The sequence below is a fragment of the Hippoglossus stenolepis genome, chromosome 10 (genome assembly GCF_022539355.2).
Source record: "Hippoglossus stenolepis isolate QCI-W04-F060 chromosome 10, HSTE1.2, whole genome shotgun sequence".
Lineage (NCBI taxonomy): Eukaryota > Metazoa > Chordata > Actinopteri > Pleuronectiformes > Pleuronectidae > Hippoglossus > Hippoglossus stenolepis.
In genome coordinates this window covers 15532108-15548213 of record NC_061492.1, presented here as the reverse complement: position 1 = coordinate 15548213, position 16106 = coordinate 15532108, and the positions used below count along the sequence as shown (strand labels likewise).

At 42.8% G+C, this 16106-nt stretch overlaps 1 protein-coding gene across 5 annotated transcripts in view; it reads left to right on the top strand.

Moving 5' to 3' along the window:
- LOC118116258 (pleckstrin homology domain-containing family G member 3) overlaps positions 1-15416 on the top strand; it is a 34630-nt gene extending 19214 nt beyond the window's left edge. For 3 of the 5 annotated variants that reach the window (XM_035167774.2, XM_035167775.2, XM_035167771.2), the window contains exons 4-19: positions 3231-3331; positions 4930-4999; positions 5179-5225; positions 5329-5479; positions 5873-6004; positions 6625-6807; positions 7016-7108; positions 7719-7805; positions 7909-7939; positions 8173-8274; positions 8415-8447; positions 9502-9512; positions 9852-10229; positions 10919-11023; positions 12412-13861; positions 13979-15416. In XM_035167774.2, coding sequence (XP_035023665.2) covers positions 3231-3331; positions 4930-4999; positions 5179-5225; positions 5329-5479; positions 5873-6004; positions 6625-6807; positions 7016-7108; positions 7719-7805; positions 7909-7939; positions 8173-8274; positions 8415-8447; positions 9502-9512; positions 9852-10229; positions 10919-11023; positions 12412-13861; positions 13979-14586 — 3582 coding nt within the window. In that variant the 3' untranslated portion in view covers positions 14587-15416. The remainder of the gene's footprint in view (positions 1-3230; positions 3332-4929; positions 5000-5178; positions 5226-5328; positions 5480-5872; positions 6005-6624; positions 6808-7015; positions 7109-7718; positions 7806-7908; positions 7940-8172; positions 8275-8414; positions 8448-9501; positions 9513-9851; positions 10230-10918; positions 11024-12411; positions 13862-13978) is intronic. The other 2 variants (XM_035167773.2, XM_035167776.2) reach the window with 2 other exon arrangements.
- The last annotated feature ends 690 nt before the right edge of the window (positions 15417-16106 follow it).

Here is a 16106-nt window from a genome sequence, read left to right as displayed (position 1 = left end):
GCATTTGGAGCATGTGTTTGCCTTGGATTAATGGACAGCTGTGGCTCAGTGTCTGCAGAACTCTCTGGAGGTGATTTGCTGAATTTGTACAGCCTGGAGCCAAAATAGGGGGAATTGGGCTCAGCGGCTGTGGAGAGCAAATAATGTGTAGTCGGTTTGTGGCCAAAAAATGAGTCTGGGCGTTGTAAAACATCCAATACATTTTTGCTCTTTTTCCTTTTATAACCAGGATATATCCTGATTCCCTGCTTTCTAAACTAATTGGGCGGTTGACAAAAATATATGTCTGACATCTGACAATTGTGTTTTGTTTATAGATTTCCAAGGCTGTGGAGTTTATGATCTGGTCATAGTGATTTGCATAAAGCACTCTGTATATTTACAGTGCAGTGAAAATGTACAGCCTGTAGCCCACAGAGCGTGCTCATATCTGGAGTTCAAACACAGTCAAAACTGGGACACAGTGCAGGTCTTTCATGGCAGGAAACCTGGGCTCTATGATCTTCGTCAGAGATAGAAGAAACCTCATCTCAGACATGTGACCCATGGAAAATCCGCCAGGAATGATTTTACCACTCAAAGAGATAACAAACTTATCTCTTATCACTTCTTCTACCTTTTGCAGTCTGGAAACAACTTCCAGACGAAGAAACCTCCCCAGCTTTCAATCTTCCGTGTTGTTGCACAGAAACAGGAGCACGCTGCTGTCAAACAGTCTCTGCTGTTAATGTCTTTAACATGTGAAGCATTTCACAGGCTGACTCGCAGTAAACCAGCTCGCACCTCTCCTCACCTTGTCTCCGACTGCGCTGGCGTCTGGCAGTTGCAGGGGCGAGGGGGTGCCGGCTGGTCGCGGTTTGATTAATGACTTGCTTCGGACAAACACTTCCACTGCTTTAAACTATTTCAGCTGACGGGAGCAGCAGCCCCTGCCTGGTCTGGCCCCGCTCACTCAGACCCTGCAGCGAGCTCCGGCCCAGCCTGAGCTCTCAGGAGCTCCCAGCCAATACAAACACCTCCATCTTTGCACCAAACGGAGAATAACATAAATGAAATTGGAGCAATCGGTTTTTCCATAGACTACAGTGTGGGAACACTGTCCAGCACAGATGTGTCCTTTTATGATACAGTATGGCTTCAGTCAAATAGATTCCATGCAGCTCATTTTAATTTCACACTGAGCTTTGAATCTGACAGAGACGTGTGAAACTCGTTCCCTCATCTTGGAATTGTTATTTCAGCAAACTATTGTAATTCAAAGCTTCCCCTTGATATTGACACTGAAGTCTGAAACAGCTGCTGAAGCTGTGTCCACCCTGCTGTCAAATCCAGTCACTCCCTCTGAAGTCTCTCACTCTTTACTGTCTATCCATAGAATAAAGTTTAGAGAACAGCTGTTTGACCCAGCTGGTCTCACATGTCTTAATACAACCTCAGCACCTGGTCCAGTCACACCCAGAGGAATTGTTCAAAAAGAATGTGAATCATGCTATTGGGTTTCAGAAAAAAAAGCCAGTCTTACATACCGCTCCTCTATTTTATCTTTTTCCACTTTAGACTATGTTACTCTATTCATATATACAAAACATACAGATGAAAAAATACAAAGTAAAAGAAAAAATTGGAAAACTGTAATGTGTATCTGTAGAGAGGGTTCATTTGAATGGTTTTAGTGTAATTCACCTTTATCAGGATTTTTATCCAAAGCATTTAATAATTAATAAGGCTGTTAATGCAAAACTGACGTCTTTAACACTAAAATTAATACATTTTTATAATTCTCTGGTAAATACATCTCCTTTCACTCTTAAACAATAAATAATATTTTCAATCTCATATATTTTCTGTACTATATCTAAGCCTTGTTCAGGTCTGAGTGTGTTCGTATCAAGCGATTTCTTGTGATGGCCACATTGCCATAAATAGCATGATAGCTTTTTAAAAAGTTGTTTGCAAACAGTTGCCAAAGGTTTTTCCGATTTATATCTTCCCAATATTTGTGAGTTTGTGGATGTCTCTAATGTTACCCACATATTGAGCCAATTCTCCGCTGAAATTCAACATTTTTGATTCTTTGTGGCTCAGGAGATAGAGCGGGTCATCCACTCAATACAAGGTTGGCAGTTCAATCCCAGTCAGATGCACTGTGTAACTGTGTGTGTGAGTGGATGACTGGCAGAAGTGTTCTGTAAAGCACTCCTGCACCATTTACCATTTAAACTCTTGTTCTTATTTATTTTTAATTAGTTATACATTTTGGATGTGACTAATTGGTCCCACATTAGCCCTGCGCAGGTAAAGCTGGGTTTCTGGGTCTTTAAGCTTGTCGCACTATAAGCTGGGAGACTCCACATATAGCATTTAATCTCTCGTGCTATGCTAAAGGTCACGCGTGTATGGTGTAACAACAGTGGTGAGTTATTCCATAGGAGACTATGAGGCGCCCTGCTGACTGCAAGTCAGCATTGCTCCAGCTGCAGTGAAATTCTCCATCCATGACCGGCTGCAGTTCATTCAGTCAGTGCGATGTGATGACTCTACTCTTAATCTGGGCTGCCTGGCATGTGTGTGTCTGTGTCTCTGTGTGTGCGTGTGTGTATTTGCACCACATCGTCTGGGAGCATGGGGGTGTGTACAAGCTGTTTACTGGTAGATTCTTTAAACAGTCGCTGAGTTCATACGGGTTTGTCGCTTGTCCTTTACTCCTGCACTTGTTTGTCTTGGTTTGTGTGGCACATGAGTGCACAGTGGACCGAGAGACAGGGCAACCATCCAGATGTTAGAATATTTGTGGTTTTAGATGTTTTTATCTACTGAATAGGTCCGGGGGGAGCTGGGTCCTGGCAGGGGAACGGGCTGTGCTGATGTTTATGGTCAAGGTACAATGGGGCCTCCTCCAGACAGTCACATTGCCCCCCCCATTCACTGGAACAAATCCTTAAAAGGATCCTTTACACATCACGTAGCTGTGAATAAATCAACCTACATCTTTCACGTCAAAGCCTTATGACCATGACATCAGACCTAGAATGGTATAAATCCTCTGCACAAACCAACTGTTGTGTGAAAAGTGACCATTCATCCCAGAGGATTTACTGTGTGATGGTTTTGAAGGAGAGAATTGTCTCTCTTTATGCATGCTCCCTCTGCAGGTAGGAATCTGCAAGTGCCTGAATGATAGTAAACCATATGGAGTGATTTGAAATGAGCTGTATTTTCTGTTTTCCCAGGACTATTTGGCTCACATCATCGACATGAGCAACCTCCCCATACGACCAGAGCAAGTGTGTGCCCTGTTTGGAAACATAGAGGACATCTATGAGTTCAACAGGTACGTCATCGCCCGGGTATACCCTCACCAACCAGCATAACGTCTAGATATTTTTATTTTGTAGCTTATATCTTAAAAGGTATAGTCGACCTGATGAGACAATACCCAGAGCAGAGGGGGCTGTGGTCAGTCATTGGTGTACTTACTTCCTTGTACTTTGTTGTTGTTCTCATATTTGAGCTAATATGAGGAATGTGGAGAATTCATGACGTCTAACTCCTTTTCTTTCACTCGCTGCTTGTGATCCATTCAGTGAGTCAAAGCAGACGCAGGGAGGAGCCATGGGGCAACACTCTCCACAGTAAACACGCTGGTGAAATGGTTGCAGTTAGTCTTACATTTAATCATCTCACGTCAGCAAGTGCCCACTGCTGTCCGTGCCGCTTGATAAAACAACACATTAACATTCCAGATGGTAATGTCAAGGCTATTGTACAGTACAAACCACTAATGAGGTCGATCTGAATCTTTTTCTTTTTTTTTTTTTTAAATTGAAGTCAGCTGAAGAGAGATTTGGGATCCAAGGGAGCATGCACTGTGGTTTACAGAGAGACAATGCTTTTCTTTTGTGTCACGTTGCACTGAGAGGCTTTGTCATCCTTCAGTTAGCAGTTCAGACAGCGATACTAGCTTTTATTACAGTGCAGTTTCAGAGGAGAAGTGTCTGTCCTTGCCTGTGAATAGGTACCACATGTTTATTTAATATTGCTACAGAGTTGTGCCTATTTGCAGGAGGCTTTCCAAATTTATGTTGTAATAGAGGTTAATATTTCTATAGTCTGTGAAAAAATAAAAAACCCAGTCACCTGATTTACTCACCATTGCAGGGATCATTGTAAACCATCACCGTACTGCAGGTGTCTTACTAACAGTGAAGTTTGTTACTTTGCTGTAATTCAAACCCCTGCTGCCCCAAAAGCACTTGATACTCAATAAACTCACATTTATAAGTGAATGTCATTGCTGGGAGGCCAGGATTTTATTCTTTGTGACCTAAGTAAATCTTGCAGTATGAACAAATATTGACTTTGTTTCTGAAACATACCTCAACACCAGTGCTTTTCTTTTATTGTATTATTAACATGTTTCCTTGTAATTGCTTTCAGATAAGGCACACAGTCTTTATCTAAAGTGACACTTCATCACATTTCAGTGTGATGAAGTCGGTTTGATTATGACGTGTGTTTGATTAATTCAAGTTTTTTTTGTATTGTAATTTTTCCACAGTGACCCAGTTGTGCACATTTTGTTGAGGTGATGTCACACCAAGTAAATAATGAATAAACCGTACAACTGTCAGGTTTTCAGAATACATCCTGTTTTTTATGGCACTGTCAGAGTGGAGAATTCCAGCGTTCCTTCTTGCCAAGTCAAGGTTATTGTTTAACAGTGTATGCTGCCCTCTAGTGGCATTATTTCTTAACTTGTGTCAAATCTCACTCGGGGAAAATAATAAATACTGTAGAAGACTATAAGCATTGATTTATTGACAACAGCCACTAATCATTATTTATTCCTTCCTTTGTGGTTTCATCTGTTTTTCTACACATAGATATTAAGTTAACATGAACTCCCTGTTGTTCTGTTCTGCTTTTCAGTGAACTGCTGCAGTCTCTGGATATGTGTGAGAACGACCCTGTGGCCATAGCTAGATGCTTTGTAGATAAGGTCAGTATATCTTCCTCATAACATTACAGTTACACTATTTTTAGTCTACTTAAAAATAATATATTGTTATTTATTCTATGTTACCTAATTGCATTAATTAATCAAAGTTATGATGTTAAGTGTTTACATGGACTGGAATGAACGTTATCAAAATGTTTGTTTGCTTTGTGTTTCCTCAGAGTGAATACTTTGAAATTTATACCCAGTATTGCACCAACTATCCCAAGTAAGTAGCTAGAAAATATTTAGTTGAAATAACCTTTTTCTTGTGATATCTGATGTAACGTCCTTTATTAAACATATAAATGTAATTGTCTTCTGCTCTCTAGCTCTGTGGCAGCACTGACCGACTGCATGAGGAGTAAAACCTTAGCCAAGTTCTTCAGGGATCGACAAGCTGCTCTGAAGCGCTCGCTCCCTTTGGGCTCCTTCCTGCTCAAGCCAGTTCAGAGGATCCTGAAATATCATCTGCTGCTGCAGGTACGCAACATTCTCCTTGGTTTCACTGCTTTAACATGACTTTTCCTCAATATGTCACCTGCAGGCCTCAGATTTATGTTCCTGTAAGTATGAGAGAAGTTCACAGCCCTGATGCTTGATGATGAGGCAATGTTATTTTATAACTGCACCCTGAAAAATGCCTGTGAGTGTTTAACAATACAGCCGAAGAGTGATTGTCTCCTTTTCCCCTCCTTTAATTTGATTAATATCTAAGGGCTCAGAGGCGAAAAGCCATTTAGTATTTTCAAAGGTAAATAGCTAAATAGACTGATATGGATTCACATCTTTCTTTGTTTGGGAAGAGATTCAATTAGTTCCCTGTGGCGTCACCCTCCTGTCAGAAGTCGTAACTGTCCCCGATCTCTTCTAAAGGAAATTGCGAAGCACTTTGACCCAGACGAGGAGGGAAATGAGGTGGTTCAGGAGGCCATCGACACCATGACCGGAGTGGCCTGGTACATCAATGACATGAAGAGGAAACATGAACATGCTGTCAGGGTTCAGGTCAGAGCTCCACACATGCATTCAAACATCCTTTTTAAAAGGTTTATATACGTCATTGTCATGAAGTGCTCACACACTGTTCACTACACAGTCAGACGAGTTATTTTTCCAAACTAAATTATGAAATTATCTTTTACTCTTTCTGAAACATTTTCATTTGAAACATAATTTTCCCATTGATTTATTGCATTAGTTATCTACCTTAACTCTACTTTTTTCAATCTCTTGCACATATACATATTCTAAAAATACGACTCTCCAGTCATATGTTCTCTAAAGCAAATCCACAAACCTTCACAATTTGATATCTATTTATACATCTGCAGCTTTTACATTTAGTGTTAGAGTGAGGGTTACAGATTTTTAATGATATTCTTGGTGTGAGACGTTGATCAAGTAGCAGCTTCAGTTTTCTTTGTATCTTTTTTTTATAAGGATCACAGATAAAAGCTGACGCTGTGCTGGCATTTATATTCTTTCATGGTGAAGGAACATGGCTAAGAGTGTGTGTGTGTGTGTGTGTGTGTGTGTGTGTGTGTGTGTGTGTGTGTGTGTGTGTGTGTGTGTGTGTGTGTGTGTGTGTGTGTGTGTGTGTGTGTGTGTGTATTTTTCATCTGCAGGAGATACAGTCTCTTCTGATCAACTGGAAGGGTCCTGACCTGACCACCTATGGAGAGCTGGTGCTGGAGGGCACGTTTCATGTCCTGAGGGCGAAGAACACCCGCACACTCTTCCTCTTCGAAAAGATGCTCCTCTTTACCAAGAAACGAGGGGAACACTATGTCTATAAGACGCACATCTTGGTAGGGTTCATTTTCACTCATTAATGATTTAGTACTTTAGAAATGTAGATGAAGGTAAATGGTGATTTATAGATTGAACAGAAGGTCAAATAACATCATATCTTGTGTTCAACACCTTAAGATCTATATCATAAAGACATATTCTTTGAAGTAGCAAATTAAGTTGACTGAAGCCTCAGTTTTATCTCTACATTCATTGTGGTTGCAGTGCTCCACCCTAATGCTGCTTGACAGTGCCAAGGATCCCCTGCTCTTCAGTGTCATCCATTTCAAGCATCCCAAGCAGCCACATACAGTGCAGGTAAATGTCGATCACCAGTAACTGTCAACCTTTTTCCTTCTGTTGCACAGTTACACAACATGTACAACTGCAGTTTAATCATCTGGTCAGAATGATCAGAAAACCACCAGAGGCCTGATTAGTTTGATGTTTGCCGTAATATCGTCATTTGTAGTGTTAACCAAACCTTTTTTTCTTAAAAAACTTAAGAGACAGTGGTTTCCACCGTTATGTCAGTTCTGCATTCCTGTCAGCAGGATAACGCAAAAATGACTGCCCAACCGATTACCACGAAATTTGGTGGAGGGAAATGAGAAAAGGAAGAAGCCATTACAATGTTGGTGCAGATCCAGATCAGGGGGGCTCTTAAACATTGTGGAATAGGACCTTTGTCAATATTTTGGTTGATTTCCCAGAGAATAATTCATGGATCATAAAAAGAAAGACGTTTTATGAGTGCGTGCAATTGCGTGCAGATCCAAATCAAAACCTGGATCAAGTGAATTTGAATGTGTTTTCATGAGGAGAATGTTGGGCCTCGGAGGAGATATACACTGAGTGCCAGTTTGTTTCTATTCTATTTGTTAAGCTGAAGAATGACTTTCTAAATGACAAGTACTTGTTGTTTCAGGCCAAGTCAGTAGAGGAAAAGCGTCTCTGGGCTCATCACATTAAGAGGCTCATTCTTGAGAACCACAACACCATCGTTCCCCAGAAGGTAAAAAAAAAAAAAGTCCCTCAAAACGATGTCCTTTCTCCTCAGAGAAAGAGAAAGCTAAAGATCTGCCTCTCATCATATCACACTGTCTCTTTCTTCAAAGGCAAAAGATGCCATCCTGGACAACTCAAACTGTAAGTGTCACAAATATGGTAACATTAGACATGCACAAACCACTTTAACAGTATCCATGGCAACAGAAGATGCTGCTTGACAATAAAAAAGGGTGGTTCATTTTCAGTGGTAAATATATATTGCTGTTTAATTTACCAGGAAGGCGTAGCCCAGAACACATCCGACTATTGGGAGAAATTTTTTTTTGTAATTGCAGCTCTGAAGTGTAATGACGTATTTCTCTACTGTGCAGATCTAGGAAAGTACCACTACAGTCCTGAGAGGCTGAATAAAAGAGAGTCCTGCCAGGCGGACGACTTCCATCAGGGAGGACGAAAGGGGCGAAGGAGATCAGGTAAACAATTCTCACCCGATCTTGTATCCGTAAAGTCCTTCTTGTATCTGTTCAATATAGTTCTATAGTTATTTTGTTGATCATTAATTGTCACCTAAACCTTTATTGAGCTGTCCCATTTTCAATTTCTCCCCTTTCAGAGCCTGCAAAACGAATCATGAGGAGCACAAAAGGTTGGTACATGGTGAGGTTCAGTGGACGTTCATTCTCCATTTCAGGAATCCCGGGGACAAACGGGCAGATTTTGGCTACATCCATATTACTCATTTGTTTTAAAACGCCATTTTCTATATAGTCTATATACCAGTTGTCTACGTCAGAATTTCTAAACCGCTCTGTTTCTGCTTGGCTAGACTCAAATGCAGCCCCATGCGGCCAGGAGCTTTTCCAAACTTCTCAATTGTAGCGGCTCTAAAGTAGTAGTAGTGTGGATGCCAGGCTTATCCGTACCAGAGTGGATGCGTTTTTAAAAGAACACGTTGTAGTATGGGTGTAAACGTATTAACCACCGTTCAGTTTGATCCTCGTTCATGGTGCTATCCAGCGGCCTCCTAACTGAGGTTATTTTATGTCTCCGTGAAATAAAGAGCTTTTTTCATCGCCATTGCACTTTCGCTTTGTTCTCCCACAAAGACACCTGGAGAACAGATCAAAAGACACGCACACTCGCTCCCACCCCCCCACTCCACTCCACTGGCCTCCCTCATAATGAAGTTAATTATATTGCACATCGGCCCAAGGCTTTGTCATACACAAGCTCTTTTCAATAGTCCGACTCAGCCTCAGATCTGCGCGTCCTCCTGCTCTCATCTTCTATAATTGGCCATTATGAAAGAGAAAACCTCTGTATTCCTTGTCCCCAGTTCTTCTCTGCTCCCAGACCAGATCAATTTTTGGAATCAGTGTAATGAAGAAACAATGTCCACGTCAGCCTTCCATATCGGTGAGGGAGTGGCTCATCACATCCTGGCTAATTGAATCATGTCCAGTCTAAGCCACTGAGAGGAAGATGTTTCTAATTGGTATTTATCTAATCACAAGACCTCCCTTAAGTCTGGGCCAGAGTAACAACCGCCTCACTCACTCCCTTCTGTTGGAGCTTGTATAAGACTCGTGTGGTATTCAGGTTATTCTGTCCTATGATATTCAGACTTTTTTCATTTCGAGTTATTGACATTCTCATTTGTTTATCTCTCCCCCTCTTCTTTATCTTTGTTCTCCATGAAGCTGTGCTGAAGGTAAGCGTCTGAAATCCAAATGTTGTCTTTTATTAAACCCTGATAAGCTTTTTTGTTTATTCTGTTGTAGCACAACACTTTATGTCGGGTGTGCTGTGGTGAGATATGGTTTATCCAGTTTTGATTCAGCAGTTCAGACTTTCCATTCTAATCCCAAAAGAAGTGAAACCAAAACATTTGAAAGTAGAAAAAACCTAATCTGCACAGAACATACTTTGACTTGGCCTAAACAAAGACAAATCATATCTCACATCCCATTTACAGCTCTTTGTAATCACAATCATGCTCCAGCACTGGCCTTGCGATAACAAACCACATGTCTTTGACTTCACGCTACAGCATGCAGACAGTGAGGGTACACTGCTGGGGGATAGGCGCACCCTTCAGCCAGCCGCTGCTGTCAGAACGCTGGCCTCCAGTCTCGATGACCCTCAGGCTGAGAGGCCATGTTTGGACGATCTGATCCCCAGAAGGGACTCTCTGGAGCAGCTAAGGCCCACTGACACTGGCCCGAAACTGGGCTCTTCACGCAGTGAGGGGGGTCTGGAGCTGCAGAAGGCAGAAGAGGAGGAGGAGGATGAGGGGGAGGGGGAGAGTTACAAGGAAGATATACTTATGGGAGATGACCAGGTAGCCGACTTTGCCAACTCAGTGCTGGCAGCCATCTCCTGCTGGCACTTTAGAGCCAGGGCTTTGCTTTCTACTCACTTCACAACGGTGAGGGTTTCTGCCACCCACGGGTTTCCCATTTTTGTCCTCCATTCCGCCGGCTTACCAATACTCCCTGCCACTCTTTCTCCCACGCTCGCTCACGTGCCTCTCGCTTATTTTTACTTCACAAACAGAACCAACTAACACCTGCTACCATTTGCCCTGTGCACATTAATACCTCTTGTCAAATTGATGTTGAAGTGCATGGAATTTCCTAATCTGCTCTAAGAAGGAATGGCTGCAACTTAACTTGGTGCATGTCTGCTTGTGGAGCTGAAGGTCGTCCCTCTGTGCATGCACTCTGCTCCTGTGTCTGTCCTCCTCATCTGTGTAGTTCCAGTAATTGTGTGCCGTGTTTCATAATTGTGTTTTTCGGACATGATTGATGTTGATGCTCATGTTGTTGAAACCATTGCCTGCATTTGCATAAAACCAGTGGCGCCCTGTTGAATGTAATTCAAAGCTTAATGTTGCCATCTGATTAAATGATTATTATTATGGCGAGAGCTTTGCTCTTTGATAATCATATTTCCCCTTTCTCCCTTCTTTGTTGAGGTCACTTATTATACCAGTATTTATTCTGAATTATGCATTAATCCATGATGGTTCAATTGAAACCCTTTTATTGTAGTGGCTGTTTCAAACATTAAACGTTAGTGTGTTTGTTGAGTTTCTATTTGTTTTTATGCTCTCAGGACGATCCCGACAGATTTGTGACTGAAGTGAAAGCTGAGACAGAAACTGGGAGGCAGGAGGAGAAACACGTGGACGAGGCTATTAAAAAAGCCCTCACTACACAGGTAGTTAATAAAGCCGTCCGCAATTAGTGTCCACACATCCATTCAGCATCATTTCCACACGTGTCCCTGAGGTCAGATGTGACACTAATGTGTATTCACTGTGTTACATTATGCCCATATATCCTCATACCCACTGTACAGCTAACTGTGTTGTAAGGGTTTAGACTATTTTCTATTTACTATGACATTAATCTTTCAGTGTGTTTTCAGCTGTTATTTTCTATTTGGCCTATTTGAATTATGCCTGGAGCTTTTATAATAGCCACTGTATGTTTGTTTTCATTTAAATTAAAATGACACACACACGCACGTACAAACAGCATTGTACTTCTATCTTAGTGAGGACATTCATTGGCATAATGGCGCCTTAATGTCAGGTGGTCAGTTTGAATACTACTAAATACAATTTATTATTTATCTATTATATTTATTGTTGCTGTGATTTATTGTTATTTGTTGTCTTATTAACACACATATTTCTTCCCTATTTTTTTCTTCAATTATTCTATTAGCTTACTTATTGATTCATTTTGTCTTAGGGTGAGATTTAAACCAGTCAATTATGGTCTTAATGAGGGACTTTATAATGTGGAACTTTCTTTAAATCTCAAACTCACCCTAACTCTAATCCTAGAACCAAGTCTTAACCCTCAAACACCCCTTTGAAAAAAGTGCTAAAATGTCCTCACTCCAAAGGTTCCTAGCTCAAAATGGTCCTCTCAAAGATATAAGTGCACACACACACACACACACACACACACACACACACACACACACACACACACACACTCTTAACCGCTGCTCTGTGGTCAACATTTGATTTGGAGGCCAGGTGCTGCTCTCATGATTCTCTGCACCTGAACAGAGTAGAGTTTGTAATTCTTTTCTAACCTTATCTCCACCACACAGCCCCAAGCTGCACTTTTAGAAATTGCAGGCACTCCACACAAGCAGGCAACAACTGGAAACACATTTAGAATAATGGCCGACAAGGGCAACATCAGCACAGCGAGCAATGTCGGGGGCGCCAATATCACAGACGCTGTTAGGGCCGCTGACATCACCGTGCTCGCCGTTAAACTCTCCAAGGGCGTCCTAAATGGTGCAGCGAGGAGGTGTTAGCAGCCAGAATGTAAATGCAGTCACAGTGTCATTGCAATTTTTACCACACGTACATGTTGCACATAGAAACAGGTCACTGTAATAAAGCTCCAGTGGGTCCCCAAGGATAAAACACATGCATCGTAAATTGTGGCTGCTGTGGATTAAACTGTCGGGTTGACTTTGAAAAGGTCCATTACGTTTATGGGGATTGGAGAGTGCTTGCTGTCCTTATGTCTCTTTTGCTCATTACATGCTACTTTGTAAACACTCCTATCGTGTTTCAGGTCAACGTGGAGGAGATTTGTCCTCTAGACTGCGTCCCTCCAGAGAAGAGGAGGGATCAGCCGGAGGTGCAGCACTCCCAGTGTCCCGAGTCTCCTGTGTCCCCCCCTCAAAAAGACGACGACACCCTAGAAACTCAGGATACTTCAAGAGAAACTGGAGAGGAGGAAGAAGAAGGAGGGAGCGATTCCTCTGGTCTCCAAGTGGAGGAGGCGAGTGTACTGACAAACGGGGAGCTCTCAGAGGAGGAGGAGGACATGTTGGACTGTAAAAGCATCCTTCCCTCATCCGTGTTGGACCAGGCGAGCGTGATAGCTGAGCGATTCATCCACAGCTTGTCCAGACGGAGCAGCCTAGTGTCAGAGGACCTGGGTTCCCTCGCCTGTCCCTCTCCTCCAGCAGAAAACGAAGTCTTCAAAAGCCCCTCGGCCTGCATGGACTTGGAGGAACAGACCCAAATGTTCGAGAGCTCAACCCCGGAGCCTCAGACCCCCTCAGAGGTCAATCTGTCGACGCCTGCACACAACCCTGCACTGGACGTCCTCGTCGAAGGAGAACGGAGGTCCACACTTTCCAAACAAGATCGTCTCCTCATCCACAAGATCAGGAGTTACTACGAGGATGCCGAGCACCAGGATGCTAACTTCAGCATCAAGCGCCGGGAAAGTCTCTCCTACATCCCGGCAGGTCTGGTTCAACACCTGAGCCGACAGCTGAACAGCATTCCTCAGGAGCAGGCCGTCCCAGCGCACAGGAAGGGCCTCTCTCGGAACCGGCCCACTTCCTGGTCTGTGTTCGACCTTCCTGGATTAGAAAAGAGTCGAAACGCTGAAACCCGTCAGAAAACCGAACCGAAGAGAGCAGCGGAGGCCATGGCGAGACCTCAGTGCATCAGTGAAGCCTCAACCACAGAGGAGGAAGAGTTCAGAAGCTCAGAAGAAATGATCAAGGTTTGGCAAGACATGGAAATGGAGGAGGACGTCCTGCAGATAGAAGAGGAGAAAGATAATGACTCGAGATTGGAAGCAGCACAGGATATGAGCTTCGACACTTCCGATGTTAAAAGCAGCGAACAACCGCCTCCGATTTTAGAAGAGTCTGAAACATGCGCTGCCTCAGATAGTTCCTCCATCTCATCACCCAGCACAACCTCTCCACTGACAGAGGGCGGATCTACACCGAGTAAAACTCCTCCGTCCCAAGAGAAGAACCACTTAAACCACAACCAGCTGCCGAAGATCATCAGCTTCCGAGCGAGTCTGGATGAGGAACAGATCCTGCAAGACATGGGAAAGATGAAAAACAAGGTGTTCCAGCTGGCTCGTCAGTACAGCCAACGCATCAAGAACAACAGGCCTATGGTGTGGCAGAGGAACCGAGACGCAGCCAATCAGCAGGGCTTGAAGAGCGTGCCTGCTGTCCACGAGGAGAGGCTGCAGCTGAGGAAAAAGGGTAAACAGGAGGCAGTTGATTGCTTTCTCTTGCAGTAACATATCACTTGTTCTCGTGTAGATAAAACTGATTCTTTGTATGTTTTGTTTTTGTGTGTGTGTGTGTGTGTGTATACAGGTAAACACAGCCTGAGATTGCCCCTGATTGGTTCTGATCAGATGGTCATCCATGAAGTGCGTTCTCCGAGCCCAGTCCAGACCCCCAGCTCTGGTGCCATCTCCCAGAGCTCAGACACCTGCCCTCAAAGCTCACAGACGGAGAGATTCCACTGGCCGGACGTGCAAGAACTTCGCTCCAAATACACCCACTCCTCCAAACTAACAGATAGCTGCACAATGGGGATGTTGGAGTGCTGCAGCAGTGTGTGTAACGGCTGCTCACACAAGTACAGCAGCTCCTCAGACCTTCACAAAGCTCTGACAGACAGGACACATTGTGAAAAAGGTCCAGCCGTAGAGGACTGGCCCCAGCCTCAGCCACGGCCTCAGCCCCTGCTGTGCAGGTGGAGCTCCTTGGACCACATCGGGTCTCTTCCCCTCCACGAAGTGCAGAACCTCCAGGATCCTGTGAGGAGCTGCTGCACTGCAGGAAAACTCCAAGACCTGGACCACCTCACCCAGGATGATCCTGGCTGTGCAGAAAAGTCCTCCATTTTCAGTTCAGGGAAGATGTCGGAGAGTAATCTAGTGAAAAGCTTACGGGAGAAATTCCAGAGTTTAAGCTGATGAACGCGTGAATCATGTTTATTTCTATTATCAGGAAACATCTGCCAGTTATCTAACGCTTCTCAACATCCTCTTTTTCATCTTGTCCCTTAAAAGAATGCAGCTTACTGTCCGCACAGTGTTTTAGTACAGGAGACATTCTGTGATGAATTGTGTTTAACATGAAAGGGACATTGTTGGTTATTTGTTGGGTTTATGAGAGGGAAGTGTGTTGTCTTTAAAAAGGTGTATTGCATTATTTGTACATTGGGTCTTTACCTGCACTGTACAATTTCAACTTTATGTAAAAAATGTGTAAATAGTTTCCTGTATCAGTTAAAGATTAGGTCCTACTTTATTATTATATGCACCCACTGTTGGTGATTCCTGCTATAGTCACTATAGCTCTATTATCACGTGACCACGTAAACTGTAAGCTGGAGTTTCAGGAAGCAAAGTGGAGGTGGACAAACACAGACTGATCTTTTTTTTCAGCATGAACACTGCCGTCTCACTGACGAGGGTCTCTGACCGAACACCAAAGACAGTTTCCTTTTAACTTTTGTCAACTTTGAACGCATGCCGTCACCGCGGTAACTGGCTTCCACGTTTTACTGTAGCTGCTTCTACAACTGTCCTCACATACTGTGTCACAGGAGCTTTAATTTCTCAACATGTTGTATATTTTCTTAGATATTATTTATGAAACTGTATATTTGGGAGAGAGTGGCCTTGTGTAAATACTGAGCAGTAACAATTTTACTTTTTAAATTTCAGTTACAGGAAAAAAATGATTGTTTCATACTTGAAGTTTCCCGTATTTTCAATAAAAACAGAAATGGTCAAGTGTCCATGGATTGTCATTGTCCTCTTTAATCTTCCATCCATTTGTCCTGTGGTCGGTAGAGTTAGATCTACAACTTCCTTATTAAACTGGTTCAATGTTTCCATATTTTTAATGGAAGACGCGTCATCAATCTTTTTATACTGTCCATGGTTAAAATGTACAGTAATGCATATTGTTAAACGAGCAAAGCCAGTTTGCTTTAAGACTTAGCACTTCAGTACTTTTGTTTTTAATAACATACACTGAAAAATACAAAAAATTGCTAATTAAAATCAACAAGTAACATTATCTGAATTGATACCTTTAATTAAAAAAATACATATATTTGAGTTGATTAAACATTGTATTTTTTTAAGTGTAAGATGTGTTGATGGCAATAGAGAGACTGTGTGTGTGTGTGTGTGTGTGTGTGTGTGTGTGTGTGTGTGTGTGTGTGTGTGTGTGTGTGTGTGTGTGTGTGTGTGTGTGTGTGTGTGTGTGTGTGTGTGTGTGTGTGTGTGTGTGTGTGTGTGTGTGTGTGTGTGTGTGTGTGTGTGTCTGAATTGAATCAAATCAAATGCTGCATCAAGTCAACCAGAAACACATATGTTAATACCGGAAGTTGAGTAGGTTGCGCTTCAAAATAAAAAGACCTGTGCCTGCTGCAAGTGGCTAATTGGAGAGGGTTTTTATTTTGAAAGAAATGACCCGACCT